At 45.4% G+C, this 13,626-nt stretch overlaps 1 protein-coding gene across 2 annotated transcripts in view; it reads right to left on the bottom strand.

Moving 5' to 3' along the window:
- Positions 1–1,309: 1,309 nt before the first annotated feature.
- The window catches only part of COL1A2 (collagen type I alpha 2 chain), a 35,077-nt gene continuing 22,760 nt past the window's right edge, over positions 1,310–13,626 (bottom strand). For both annotated transcript variants that reach the window (XM_008068854.2, XM_008068856.2), the window contains exons 33-52: positions 13,426–13,479; positions 12,444–12,497; positions 11,740–11,793; positions 11,592–11,645; positions 11,392–11,499; positions 10,977–11,030; positions 10,206–10,259; positions 9,060–9,221; positions 8,104–8,211; positions 7,363–7,470; positions 6,652–6,705; positions 6,458–6,565; positions 6,273–6,326; positions 5,805–5,912; positions 5,313–5,366; positions 5,092–5,199; positions 4,507–4,765; positions 3,914–4,098; positions 2,997–3,239; positions 1,310–2,291 (exon numbers count right to left, since the gene is read on the bottom strand). In XM_008068854.2, coding sequence (XP_008067045.1) covers positions 2,145–2,291; positions 2,997–3,239; positions 3,914–4,098; positions 4,507–4,765; positions 5,092–5,199; positions 5,313–5,366; positions 5,805–5,912; positions 6,273–6,326; positions 6,458–6,565; positions 6,652–6,705; positions 7,363–7,470; positions 8,104–8,211; positions 9,060–9,221; positions 10,206–10,259; positions 10,977–11,030; positions 11,392–11,499; positions 11,592–11,645; positions 11,740–11,793; positions 12,444–12,497; positions 13,426–13,479 — 2,130 coding nt within the window. In that variant the 3' untranslated portion in view covers positions 1,310–2,144. The remainder of the gene's footprint in view (positions 2,292–2,996; positions 3,240–3,913; positions 4,099–4,506; positions 4,766–5,091; positions 5,200–5,312; positions 5,367–5,804; positions 5,913–6,272; positions 6,327–6,457; positions 6,566–6,651; positions 6,706–7,362; positions 7,471–8,103; positions 8,212–9,059; positions 9,222–10,205; positions 10,260–10,976; positions 11,031–11,391; positions 11,500–11,591; positions 11,646–11,739; positions 11,794–12,443; positions 12,498–13,425; positions 13,480–13,626) is intronic.

Raw genomic sequence — 13,626 nt, 5'->3', positions numbered from 1 at the left:
AGAGATTTCTAATGGTTTTATCATGCAAGTTTGCTGTGGCCATTTCAGTTACTAAATTTTAGGGAGCATTTAGCATTCTGACCTGAGGAATTTTGTTATATAATGTGGTTATCGTAAGTTTTTATATAATGTGGTTATCATAAGTTTTATTGTTCACAACAAATTTACTCTTAAAATATTGTGGAAAGAAATTGGTGGTCAGCACGTGAAGAGACTTCCAGCTGAAGAGTGGCCCTCTCTAGGGAAGTGGGGAGTCAACCTCACCCCCTTCTTTGTGTGGTTCAGTCAGGGTATATTGAGTGGTTTTTGTCAGAGTAGAATGTTAGCTCTGCTAGGGACTAACTGAGTTGGTGAACCTCAGAATTTCACAGGGTGCTTCAGAATACTGCTTCTGTGCGAAATCTGAATTTGATGGGTGAGAACTGGGAATGTGCATTTTGACGAGCAGCCTGGTGTTCTGACTCAGCTGGTGGAAGGGCCATAATTTAGGGTTACCATGTGATTGGTAGACCTTGCTAACTTTTTAGAGTTAGTATTAGATTTTCATCATGCTCAGTCTTTTGCCTTCAAAACTAATTGAATCTTGAGATGACTTAGAGCAGGGAGGCAAATACTGCAATCACAATTATGTTCTGCAACAGGAAGTAAGTTCTAAATGAATCTTAACATTTTACTTGACACATTACTATGTTTAAGTGTATTGCAGATGTCACTGAATGGTGCAGGGGAGGAAAATGAACTTGATGTGGTGGGTAGGTGTTCGTGGAACACTTCACCACAGCTGTCTATGCTGATTGACAGCCCACACATTACCTCTCAACAGACAATGTGCTCTGTTGCGTCAGGTTTAAGGGTATGGCATTTTTACTGAATATTTCAAGCTGTTTTAGCTAATAGTATTAATTGTGCACAGACCAACATCCAGCCACTGTTACAAAGTGCTTAATTGGTAGGAAACCAAGTTTCTGGGGACTTTTGCTTATAGTAAAATCAGGTCCCCAGTACCATGTTGCTTAAGTGTTATGTATTCTGAGTGGGGCAAATGTTTAATAGTGCTGAGGAGGAACCTTGCCCATGTTATGGATCCAGATCCCGAAAGGCAGAGGCTTGGAGGTTCAAGGTCACTCAGCCACAGGAGGCAGTTAGAGCTCAGATGCCCCCACCCAACCCGGGCCAAGTTCTCGGCTTTATCCCAAACCCAACCGTCCTTTTTACATGATGTGTATCCCACGAGGGGTCTGGTCTCAAGACTGACAGGGATGCATATTTCTCTTGCAAAGAGGACTGCAGCAAGGAATTTTACTCAATATTTTCTTTTGGAAAACCAAACATGCTTTATTTCAGTTTTTTCACAATTTATTTAAACATCTCACATATACAAAATAGGTACAATTTAATTTTTCTGCTTGCCCAAGAAACAAAGCTTCTATGGAACCATGGAAGAAGATGAAAATGAGACTGGCGGAGAACGAATGCTGAATTTAAAGAAGAGGGCAGCTTTGGGCAAATCATCTGCATACTTTTAATTAGGGGTAAGATGGAAATGACTGATGCTAAATCAAATTTTAAAAAACCCCACACAATGTAACTCACTACAGAGAAGTATTTCTCCTCAAATTCTTCTAGCACCATCAACATTCTTCAAGTATCTGAAATACTATTAATTAGCACCTTTGTATTGTGAACAAAACAAGCACCTCAGTCCATCTCTGTCTAGGTCAGCACCTCGGGCCTCACACTCACAGGAAAGGGTTTTGAGGTAGTTTAAACCTTTGGAAGTTTGGGTTTTAAACTTCCTCCGTGGAAGATATTCAAAAGCCACAAGTGGTGCAAATAGTCATGGTTTTTATTTTATTTTTCAATTTTTATTGTGGTTTTCTTACAAAGGTTGACATTTTCCAAACAGGTGTAAGAGTGTTGAAAAAAGGTTCCAAATCTTTCGGGGAGGGGGAGAGGGAGTTACTTGAACCGTATTGCACAATGCTCTGGTCAATCCTCCTTTTTCTCTTTTGCCCACAATTTAAGCAAGTAGATGTGCAGAAGAAATGGAAGGATCAGCTTTCAGTTAAAAAAGAAGAGGAAGAAACGGCAAAGAGAGAACATTTTTTCAAATTTCGTTCTTTTTTAATTTAGGGCAAGTTCATTTATTTGAAACAGACCGGGCCAATGTCCACTCTGAATTCTTGGTTGGCGTCGCCGATATCCAAGGGTGCGATGTCGAGGAAGGGCAGGCGAGATGGCTTGTTTGTTTTATATTCGATGATTGTCTTTCCCCATTCGTTGGTCTTTTTCTGTTTAAAAAGAGAAGAAAAAGATACATAAAGCAGCACTATTTCTGAATCTGACAACATCTGAACCATAGATGCCATAAGAACCACGCTCTGGTTTGTCTGTTGCTCTGAACACGTGTGTCCCAGGCCGACAAGCTCATGTTTGAAACAGCAGAATCAAGGGTATTTTTAGGGGGCCGGTTCCCTATCGGTGTCAATTTTAAAAACCATTTCAGCACACTTTCCAAGCGACTTATTTCTACCGTGTCATTCTTAAGACTGATGTGTGTATTTGGGTAAGGCGGTATTTGGGAGTAAGGCGGGTATGCAGCGTTACTATCACTGCCTTTCACTCTGTCTTCCATCTGTGACATTGTAGAGAAAGCATTAAGAGTTAATTATAGGGCATACTAACAAATGAAATAAAATACATACAACTATAAATTACAGGTTAGGCCATTTAAACCTCAAGAAAGTTTAAATTCTGGGTGTATAACACCATTCAAGAGACTCAGTTAAAGGAAAAAATGCACCCTAGGCACAGACATAGTAAGCATTTCAGCATTTCAAAAGGCACTGTCAGATGAGCATACTCTGAGCTTACCATCTGAATTAAATAGATACATTATGAAAAAATGTAGTCATGGTCTCTTTTTCTTCTGTGCATTTGAAGGTCCCCCACCCCATCCCACAGTAATGGCATTCCCAGGTTTCACTATTACTTACAGAGCAACCATCTACAAGGACAGTGTAGGTGAACCTGCTGTTGCCCTCGGCAATGAGCTCGACATCATTGGATCCCTGCAGAATGACAGCCTTCTTCAGGTTGCCCGTCTCCTCGTCCAGGTATGCGATGCTATTCTTGCAGTGGTAGGTGACATTCTGAGAGGCATGATTGGCCAGTAGGCGCATGAAGGCAAGCTGGGTGGCCATCTCCTTGGAGCTCACGCCCTCCACGTTATACTCGAACTACAGAAAATAAGATGAAACTCCAGTATGTGGAGACAGACTCAGGCAGCAAAAGCCAAATTAAAAAAAAAAAAAATTGGTACAGGGAGAAACAATAAACACAGACACAAGCCTTAGGAAAAAGGTCCTTTCTAAGAAAGTTCAATTCACTTGTCTGTGAAGCATCAGTTACCTAGACCAACATAGGGCCTACTAGGCTGGGGAAAGTTCATCTAAAAAGGGTATCTGTTTCAGCAAAGCCTCTGTGTACGTTTCTTCTTTAGAATAACAGAGCAGGGAGGTAGACATTCGGACACCCTTCTATTTTTGTAATTTTGTAGGTATTCAGTAAAGTTGGGGAAAGGATTAGGCTAAACGATCAGAGAAGCCAATCACACTCTGCAATGCAAATGTGCGAGTGTGGGTTGTGTGCTAGCCAGTACTACTTCACACTAAATGACATCAATCAGCTTCTCCAATGACTATCAATTAAATCAAACTTGAATAATGACTTTGGACTATATGAATGTATCCAATTAATCCATCTTCTAATGTGTAAGCTAGGATAAAATTGGAACCCAAGAAAAGAGCAGGTTCTTCCAGGAAGCCCCTTTCGGGAAGGGATTCAAATACAGATCATTAACAAACAACATAAAAAAATATGGCTTAGTAGGAGACTATGTAGGATTCCTCACCTGGCTGCCACCATTGATGGTCTCTCCTAACCAGACGTGCTTCTTGACTTTGGCATTCCTGTACCAGTTCTTGGCTGAGACGGTCTCAGGCTGGGCCTGGATGCATGTTTCACCAGTAGAGAAGTCACAGTATACTTTGATGGCATCCATAGTGCATCCTTGGTTAGGGTCGATCCAGTAGTAACCTTTAAAGGAAACAAGACCCAGATTACACAACAGCTTATTCTGCAGAAAACTCTAATAACTGCAAGGCAAAGATATTAACTCCCATGAATACCATTTTTGATTATGCTATTACATTGTCTACCCCACATTTAACAAGAAAAGTGTGGCTATCTTCAAGATTAGATAGTTGTTCTTCTCATCCCTGAGCAGTCAAATCAGGATACGACTACCACAAACAGGGCAAAAGTATGTATTAAGAGGAACACGAGGCTGGGTGCTAGTGGGAAGGGATGCTTCATTAGTTGGGTACCATTTCACATACTGTAACTTTTGCCCCACCACATGTTCACGTTAAATGCCAGTGGAAGCTGATCTCGAGAAGCTCGGTTTGTGTGAAGGGTCAGTCTGGCTTAGATGCCTTGACCTACCACTGCTCCACTCTGGGTGGCTGAGACGCAAGTCACGGCAAGTGCGAGCTGGATTCTTCCTAGAGCCTTCAGGGGTAAGAAGTGTCTCAATCTGGTTGTTGAGAGACTTCAGAGTAGCGTCAACTTCATAATCTTTGGGTCTGAGGGAAGGTGGTGTGCGAGGCTGGTCAGCCCTGTAGAAATCTCCGTCGTAACCGAAGTCATAGCCACCACCACTCACACCAGGAGGCCCAGGAGGTCCAGGTGGGCCGGCAGGACCCTGTGGAGGGGAAGGGAAGAGAGAAGCTTTGTGTTTGGTGGCAGTGAGAGGCATCTGGGCCGCAGGTCTGCAGCTGAGCTTTCCACAAAAGCGTGTTCGAACAGGAAAACAGAATCAGGCCCATGGGAATATATAACTCACTCCCAGGCACATTCGCAGGGATGGGCTTACAAGGCCTACTGCATACAGATATCCTTCAGATATTCTAGGGAATGGACTGAAGTAGGGGCTACTTTAACGTGTTGATATGACTGCCCTGCTTTAGTCTAAAGAAAACATTCCTTAGGTCAGTGGTATTCTTTATTGTTTCTCCAAATCATACTCACAGCGGGACCTTGGTGACCCTGCTGCCCACGAATGCCAGCAGGTCCAACTGTACCGGGGTGTCCACTGCGACCATCTTTTCCAGGAGGGCCTGAGGGACCGGCAGGACCCTGAGGAAGGAGGATACCAGAGCACTGAGCTGGGGAAGCTCAGCAGGGAGCCCACGCCTGCTGCCCACCTAAGCCTCAATCTCAGAGGTGAGGCATCTCTGAGGTTCACCTACCCTAGGACCAGCAGGACCCACAGGGCCAGGAGAGCCTTGATCACCATGTTGACCCTTTAAAGAGAGAACAGAAAAATCATGCTTTCAGAGCACATGTCAAGAGACAGATTTCCTTTTTTCCAATCGAATGGAAAACTTCAGTTTCAACGGACACTGGATTGAAACACTGGGAATGTAAGTGGAGCTCTTTCCTCCATTATGTCTATTATATTCAATTATTTTTCTCACAAGCTATTTTAGCAGCGCAATATTAGTCATTCGTCTAATTACATTTATTTGAAGTGGGGTTGAAGGACATTGTTGCCGGGAGACTTTAATATATGGATATTTCCCTCCCCCTTTGCCTGTACCTTTCCATGTTGAATGGAATGGCATTATCTCCGAAAGGGGGAGGGAGCTGGTGCGATGGGGGCTGCCTGAATGCAGCAAGAAGACCCTGGGGAGCTGCAAGCCGCCAGGTTGCACGCGTGGGGACGACCACACTTTACTCACAGCAAGACCAGGAAGGCCCAGCAAGCCGACGTGTCCCTTCAGGCCAGGGAGACCTCTGGGCCCCTTGTCACCACCTTCACCCTTGTCACCTCGAGCGCCTTGTGCGCCCTGTAAGAAAAGGAAGAATGGATAGGACTTTTTACCTTGTTTGAAAAAATGACAGTCACTTCTCCACAAATATGGCTTAATCTGTCTACAAAGGTGACTCAAGATATGCGAAGGGCTAGCTAGGCTCTTATATCTCCTGTGTTAGCTGAGCTATCTATAAAGTGGTTAGATCCTGATAATTATCCAGTGTAAGCAAGCAGAAAAGATTTATGTTAGATGAGGTTATTGGTATCAAGCCTCATCGTGGACTAAAATGTCTTAACAATAGGAAGTCTAGCTTATGAACTTTTTATTTTCTCAGGGGACACTTGGGGCTGACTCGCCCTGAATGCTGTAAGGAAGCCTTCGCCATATACATACACTAGGACCTCTTGGACCAGCAGCACCGGTGGGACCAACGGAACCAGCAGGACCCTGCAGATGGAGAGACACTCATGAGCCAAGCCTCAGAACCTCATCCCCATCCTGCATGGTCCCCATGCATGGGGAGGCAGAGAGAGGCCCTGAGGGTGATGACACCAAGGACCTGGGATTGACAAACTCACAGGCTCTCCACGGTGTCCATGTTTGCCAGCGGGACCCACAGGGCCGTGAGGACCGGGGGCTCCAGCTGCACCAACGGGACCGATGTTGCCAGGGTAACCACGCTCTCCCTACCAAAGGCAGAGGGAAGTTCAGTCTCGATCTGGTGTCTGTCGTAATCAATTTTGAATGAGTGAGGAATGAAAACGTCACTGACCTTGTGTCCAGGTAAACCATCACGACCTGGGGCACCGTCATTCCCAGGGTTACCCTGTAAAGACACCATGGCTCTTGGTGGGGCGTTGCTACCAGCAGCCCCTACGTTTTGGCTACTCTGCCTTACCATTTCTAGTGCTCAGTAGTGAGCCCTCTTTTTTTTTTTGGGTTGGGGATCTCACTCTGTCACCCAGACTGGAGGGGAGCAGCACAATCATGGCTCACTGACGCCTCGCCTTCCTAGGCTCAGGTGATCCTTCCGGCTCAGCCTCTAGAGTAGCTGGGACTACAGGTGCCACCAAGCCTGGCTACTTTTTTCATTTTTTGTAGAGATGGGGGTCTATGTGGCCGAGGCTGGTCTTGAACTCCTGGGCTCAAGAGATCCTTTCGCTTTGGCCTCCCTAAGTCTGGGATTACAGGCGTGAACTGCCAAACCCTCTTTCAGACTGTTAAAAACTGGGAACAAGAACCTGTCCACCTAGATATTTTTTAGAGGAGTTTTTAATATTTGGGCCTGATTTTGAAATGTGCTAGTGAAAAGCCTGCTCCTTAGCCTATACACATCCCATATTTTCAATACTAGGTGTAGACATTATGGGCCAACAGACCATCTTGCTCAGAAACTTGGGGCAAGAGCATCTCAGCTCAGGACACAAACACACAAGGTGAAATCCTACTTGTTTCTATGTCACAAACCCAGGGTTGGACTCACATCACGACCAGCTTCCCCAGGGGCACCGTTGACTCCAGGACTTCCCACAGCACCAGGGGGACCACGAGCCCCAGGGGGACCAGAGATGCCAAGAGGACCAGGTTCACCCTAAAGAGGCAGAGAAGACAAAGCAACACTCTCTCACTGGATGGAAGGCTGGTCTCACCCTCCAAAGTCAACCCTGGTCAGGAAAGAAGGTACACAGAATGTGAGTGGGCTACAAAATGGTGAGAAGTTCTACCAGTGTTATCCTCACCCCCCCAAGAGGGTCAGCACTACATAATGATGGGAGAGAGAGCCTGCTTTTAGCTAGTGGTCCGGATGAAATGAATTCATAAAGATGACAGAGTTTATGGAGATGAGACGGCTCCTAGGTGCTGTCATGTAAGAGGCTTAATGGAATGATTCAGAACTTCCAGAGTTCCATCCTTCCTACATGGTCGGTGATGCTAGTGTTTCATATTGCAGAGGAGTAAATGCAATTAGAGCTTATGTCGTTCTCAAGTGTGTAGAAAGAACAAAAGTCATTCTGCATAATGTTAGGCTGTGTCTTTACAGTATGTGTCTAAGTAAGGTGGTATTAAGTCTTCGGAGATAAGTGACATGTGATCTGTACAAAGAAAATGCCATGAATAAAAGTCTTAAGTGGAGTTATTCAGTGATCAATCTGTCACATTTGAAGAGGCACTTTTACACTCTTTTATGATGTTAATGGAAATCAGAATGGTGTCAAACACTCACCAGAGCACCGGCAACACCGGGCAGACCACGTTCACCTCTGGAGCCAGGGAGACCCAAGATACCAGGAGCGCCAAGAAGACCCTGAGGACCTGGGGTGCCAGGAGGTCCCTAAACAAGAGAACAAACACTGAGTATCACAGCGGAGACCCTGGTGATAACACTAGTTGGCTTGAGGATTGTGGGAATGAACTGTCCTCAGCTCAGAAAAAGGCCAGCAATCTCCCTCTCGTAGGACACATCCTTAGTTATCTTTTCTCTAGTGATGACAGTGAGTTCACATCTTGGCATGTGTCCATTCTTGTACCTGGTTTGTCCTTGAGACAAATGGTACAACATTCACAAATATGCTGTTGGGGTTAATAAAGCCACTTGAGGGTAGTGGAATAGAGTTTTTACAGAATCTATGCAGAGAGGCACATTAAAAAAATTTTAAAATTATTATGAATACACGATAGTTGTGCATAGCATAGAGATTCCTCAAAAAGCTAAAGATAGGTCTGCCATATGAACCAGCAACCCCGCTGCTGGGTGTGCATCCAAAGAAGGGAAATCCGTGTATCGAAGGAGACACATTTTGACTTTGGCCTCCAAGGTCTAATAAAGGCGCCTTTCAGGGTAGCACAGATGCCGAGTTTGAGGAATCAGTAGCTTATTGAGATGGATCCATGTGCAGGAAGATGGCCGCAGCAATGGGATTCTATCCCAGTCCTGGTACCAGCACGGTGTCCCCACAGTCTCAAGGGCCATTGTGGCCAACGTGCCTGTCAGGTGCTCTGCGCCTCTGCAGAAGCCGCAGTACCTCTGTGTGTGTGTGGGACAAAGTTCTTGGCTCAACTAGGTTCTACCTGAGAGCCTGCAATACTCATCAAGAGATACACAGCAGGTGGAGACTTTTGCAGGGGCATTGTTTTGACTCAGCGTAAAGTCTTAAGAAAGAGAATCTTGAAGTCACTTACAGCAGTACCAGCCTCTCCAGAGGGACCTTTCTCTCCAGCAAAGCCAGGGGGGCCGGATGCACCAGTTTCTCCAGTTCGGCCAACTGGACCCTGGTCACCACGAGGACCACGGAGCCCTTCTTTTCCAGCAGGACCAGGGGGACCAGGAGGGCCAGAAATACCCTATGGACAAATGAACAAGGTTACTTACTTTCTGTCAATCATCTGGGACCTGGAAAAGGGCAGCAGAGATTAAAAGGCAAACAGCTTGATGCCACAAAACCATCTCCTGGGGGACGTGTTTGGAGTTTTTCACACTCTTGTGGAAAGAAGCAACTCCTGTCTTCTTTCTCCTGAGGCTGTGACTAAGCAAAGAGTAGAGGCAGAGTCTATGACATATTTCCGTGAGGAAGAACAACATTGGGGCCCGGTACCCAGCATGTTGGAATCAGAACTGTGTAGAGTTATGAACTAGTCATCAACACACGAGACTTTGGGTTTTGGAGGACTCTGCCACTTTTTTTTTTTTAAAGAAAGCCAATACTGGCATTTTGTTCATAATTGAGGAATCACAGATGCTTCCCTATGAGGTTTAATTAAAAGCCCACAGGGGATGAGGATTTTTCTGTTATGAACCTGTAGAAGGATTCCAAGAAATCAACATCTTTGCTAGTTTTTTTCCTTGAAACCTTAACTGGAAGACTTAATCCTTGGTAATTAATTGAATTCTCTTGAGTCCTGACAAGAGAGTCTGAATCAGAATTAAATTAGAGGCCAAACCACCTTTAAATTCAAGAACAATTATACCTTAACCGCAGAGGCAGAATGTTAACCATAAAGAGTAATTAGATATATAAATATCTGATATGTGACCAAACGGTTCTGCTTTTTATTTTTAACAAACAAACAGACCATGTCCCTAAGTGGAGGATGGTTTTTGCATGAATAAAAGCCTCTTACAATGATATTATAAAACATAATTTGTGATAGTTTTGCCTTAATGGTTTAGAAAAACTGATTTAAGACCTGAAAGTGATAGTGAATATTAGTGATGTGTTTTCCTAAAGACTTTCACAAAACTCTTGAAGGGAGTTGACCCGTTTCCTGCCAGGGGCCAGGCCTTTAGGTAGCATAACTGATGACTTGTGTTTGGAGTGATTTACTTACAGAGGGTCCCGGGGGACCAGTCCGGCCACCAGCACCAGGGAATCCAGTCATACCCTAAGAACCAAGCACATTATAGTTCCACAGTCAGCACCAACTACAAGCATTTGGGTAAGATGGGAATTTCAGTACACATGACCAGGGACACACCAGGGAGTAGGAAGTGGGCAGCTTTATAAGGGGACAATCAGGCAGGGCCCTGGAGGCCTTCCCTCTTCACGCATCTTCCCTCCCAGCATGCTCCAATTGCAATGTCTGTGTTCTGTGTGAAGGCTTTGATGGTCCATTTTGAAACGCTAATGGTTGTCAGGCAAGACAAGACACTGTGTCGTTTGTGTCTGGCATGAATGTGTGTCTCCACCACCTGGCTGGGTTCTAGGGGACTGGGAACTAATAAGGAATGGTGTCTGCAGAAAAAGGCACAACAGACAGCCCAGCAGAATGACAGCACTGGCTGCAAAGGGAAGGGCATGGCTGGGCAGAAGGGGGCATCTACACAGGGATAAAGGCACCAAGGAGGCATTTTCCCCACTTCACTGTTACACTGCCCAGGTTCACCTTAGTTATCTTAAGTGAGGCAGTAGCACTGTGCACGACACTGAGTTCCAGTTGGGTGTAAGTAAATACCAATATCAGAATTGCTCTGAAGAGAATGAACTTGAACCTCAGGAATTTCCTCATGACAGTCCAAACTTACCAAAAATGTCAGAGCTTTCAAATTGTCCCTAATAGAATCTGAAGGAGAAGCGGTCAGAGCCCATGGTAGATACTCACAGGGGGACCTCCATCACCGCGACCTCCAGCAGGACCAGGGGGGCCATTTGGACCCTAAACCGAAACAAAAAGGTGGGATCTCATGACAAACCAACCCTTGTACATGTTACTCTTTTCTTCAAGGGGTTATTCCCAATCTCTTAGAAAAAGATTCAGAAATCAAAATGATTGCCTGAGTCATGTGAACTTATGTTCTTACATCAATATCACCACCCTTATGGGGTTATCAGGAATTAAAACAAGACAATATTTATGAAGCTTGGACACACTGTTAAGTGTCATCTCTTCCTTTAGTTTTCTGTCATCTTCTATCTCAGATACTCCCTGGTAGAGAGCAGGCACTAGGCTAAACTGCATTTAGTTCCAACCCATGGGCGACACACAGGTGTGTCTACCACCCGAGAACTCAACTTACAGATGGGCCAGCAGCTCCGACGGGGCCAGTGGGGCCCACAGCCCCATTCTCGCCCTTGGGCCCCTTGGCACCGCGCTCTCCTTTGGCACCAGGCTGCCCAGCAGCACCCTGTGAGGAGGAAACCACTGTGGTTTTGGTATTCCGATTACTCCCCTCCCCGGCTTGGAATGCCTCCAGATCAGCCTCAGAAGGATACTCACAGCAGGACCAGCAAATCCGTTGGGACCGGCAGGACCCACCTCACCACGCTCACCCTGGAGGAAGAAGGGGTTTAAGTGGGGTGCAATGTTGGGTCTGTGGACATCTACCCATGGTGATGCGTGTCAGAGCACCCAGGTTGCTACTTACAGGGCTGCCCCGGGGACCAGCAGGACCGGCAGGACCAGCAGCACCAGCCTCACCCTGCAACGGGACCAACGAGGAGTCAGCTCTCTGCCTCACTTACACTCGGAGTGGGAGAGGAGTGGTGGACAGCAGGGGCCACAGTCACCAAGGGAGACACACTTACACATATCTCACAGAATGGGGCATACCCTATTCCATGCTGCATTCATTTCGGGGTACAGGATCTTGGTTGTACAGTTGCAACAGCACTACAAGTCAGTGCCCACAACACCAGGAGGAGGACATTCTAACTCTTAGGTGGACACATGGTTGCTCTATCTGCTGCCATCTTTGCAATGCAATAAACAAGATCTATTTTAAGTGGACTATCTAATGTGAAATGGGCGCACTATGTATTTTGATTTTTTTTTAACAGCCGAAGGTTTTGGGAAGGTTCAGTGCATTCAGATATTGTGCATTCAGTGCAGGGGAAGACTTTACAACTGATGAGGACCAGAATGTAGAGCAGAGAGTTAGAATGGCCACAGGAAGGACAACTTAAAGTTAAACTCACGGCATTTGTTTCCTGCTACATTGTCCCCACAGCTAGGTTTTCAAATAAGTAGGTTTTATATCGAATCATAAAAATGCATCGCGGGGCTCTCTGGGACAAGGGCAGGCAGGAAGCTGTGGCTGCTGCCACGGTTCAGTGCAAAGGCATGGCTTACCCGGTCACCTGAGGCTCCAGCAGGACCAGGGGCACCCATAGCACCAGGAGCACCCTAGGACGAAAAGGGAAACATGTCTGATTAACACCACTTATGCCATCGGCAGGGATCCTTGTTGCTCCTTGCCTACACAGTGACTGAGTGCTTTTACTGCGGGCTCTGGTTGGAGAACAGATGCGCTTCCGTTCTCATGATCAAGACCACCAGAGACCACTCTCAGGAGGAGAGTGCCCCAGGAGTACAGGCTCTGGAAATGTGTAAGTCAAGGGCAAGTTCGAAATGTGGGAGACTTTAGTGCTCTGCTCTTGTGACCTTCCCTGGAGAACAAAGAGGAGTGGCCTTGTTTGAACCTATTATAACTGTGTGACTCAGAGGAAGGACTATTACAAGTGTGCTGCAGCAAATCAGCTCCCAGGGAGAGTGAGAAAAGCCCTGGTACCAGCTGTGGCCTGGAAGAGGCAGGACCTGACACCTGTAGGGTGATGCCACTTTCAAGGCGTTGTCTCTGGCATCTTCCTGGTGTCCATAGCGACTCCTTGGACTGCTCTTTGAGTGACATATTTCTAGGACATACATTGGAATAGCGAACTACAGGACCTAGTCAGAGGGTCTGGCTTCTTACAATATAAGAAAATGATTGCTGGTTCTTTAAAGCCCTCTTACCACTTAAAACCACCATTTAATGTCTTGCTAACCCTAGAGGCTTGGGTCTTCAGTGTGTGGTTGGTATAGGTAACACCAGGGAAGGCAGAACATTCAGGAGAGGATTTTCAAAGGGTAAGTCTTATTCCATTTTTTTTCTGGAACATGTACAATGATATTATTAGTCATAGATCCAGAAAGGAATGAAATGCTATTTTATTAAGGTTGAATTCTTTTTTAATAGTTCTAGTTTGGAAAACTTCTCTATTCAAGTGAAGTTAAATGTTGAAAAAGAAAATCTAAATAGTCCAAACAAATATACAAACAAAATTCTACTTACACGAGCACCATCTCTGCCAGGGTTACCAATTTCGCCTCTGAGACCAGGTTCACCCTGAAAGTATAAAGCAAGAGCAATTTTTTTTGTTTTTTGACATGTTTAAATCAAAATTAATAATAGCTTTTTTTAATATATAGGTATCATACCTTCAAGATTTTTAGTAATGTCTCAATTCCTTACCATTCTATAGGATGTTAGTAG

This window comes from Carlito syrichta, unplaced genomic scaffold (assembly GCF_000164805.1).
Source record: "Carlito syrichta isolate Samal-C Ts95f unplaced genomic scaffold, Tarsius_syrichta-2.0.1 Scaffold311602, whole genome shotgun sequence".
NCBI lineage: Eukaryota > Metazoa > Chordata > Mammalia > Primates > Tarsiidae > Carlito > Carlito syrichta.
This window is presented reverse-complemented; position numbering and strand designations above follow the sequence as displayed.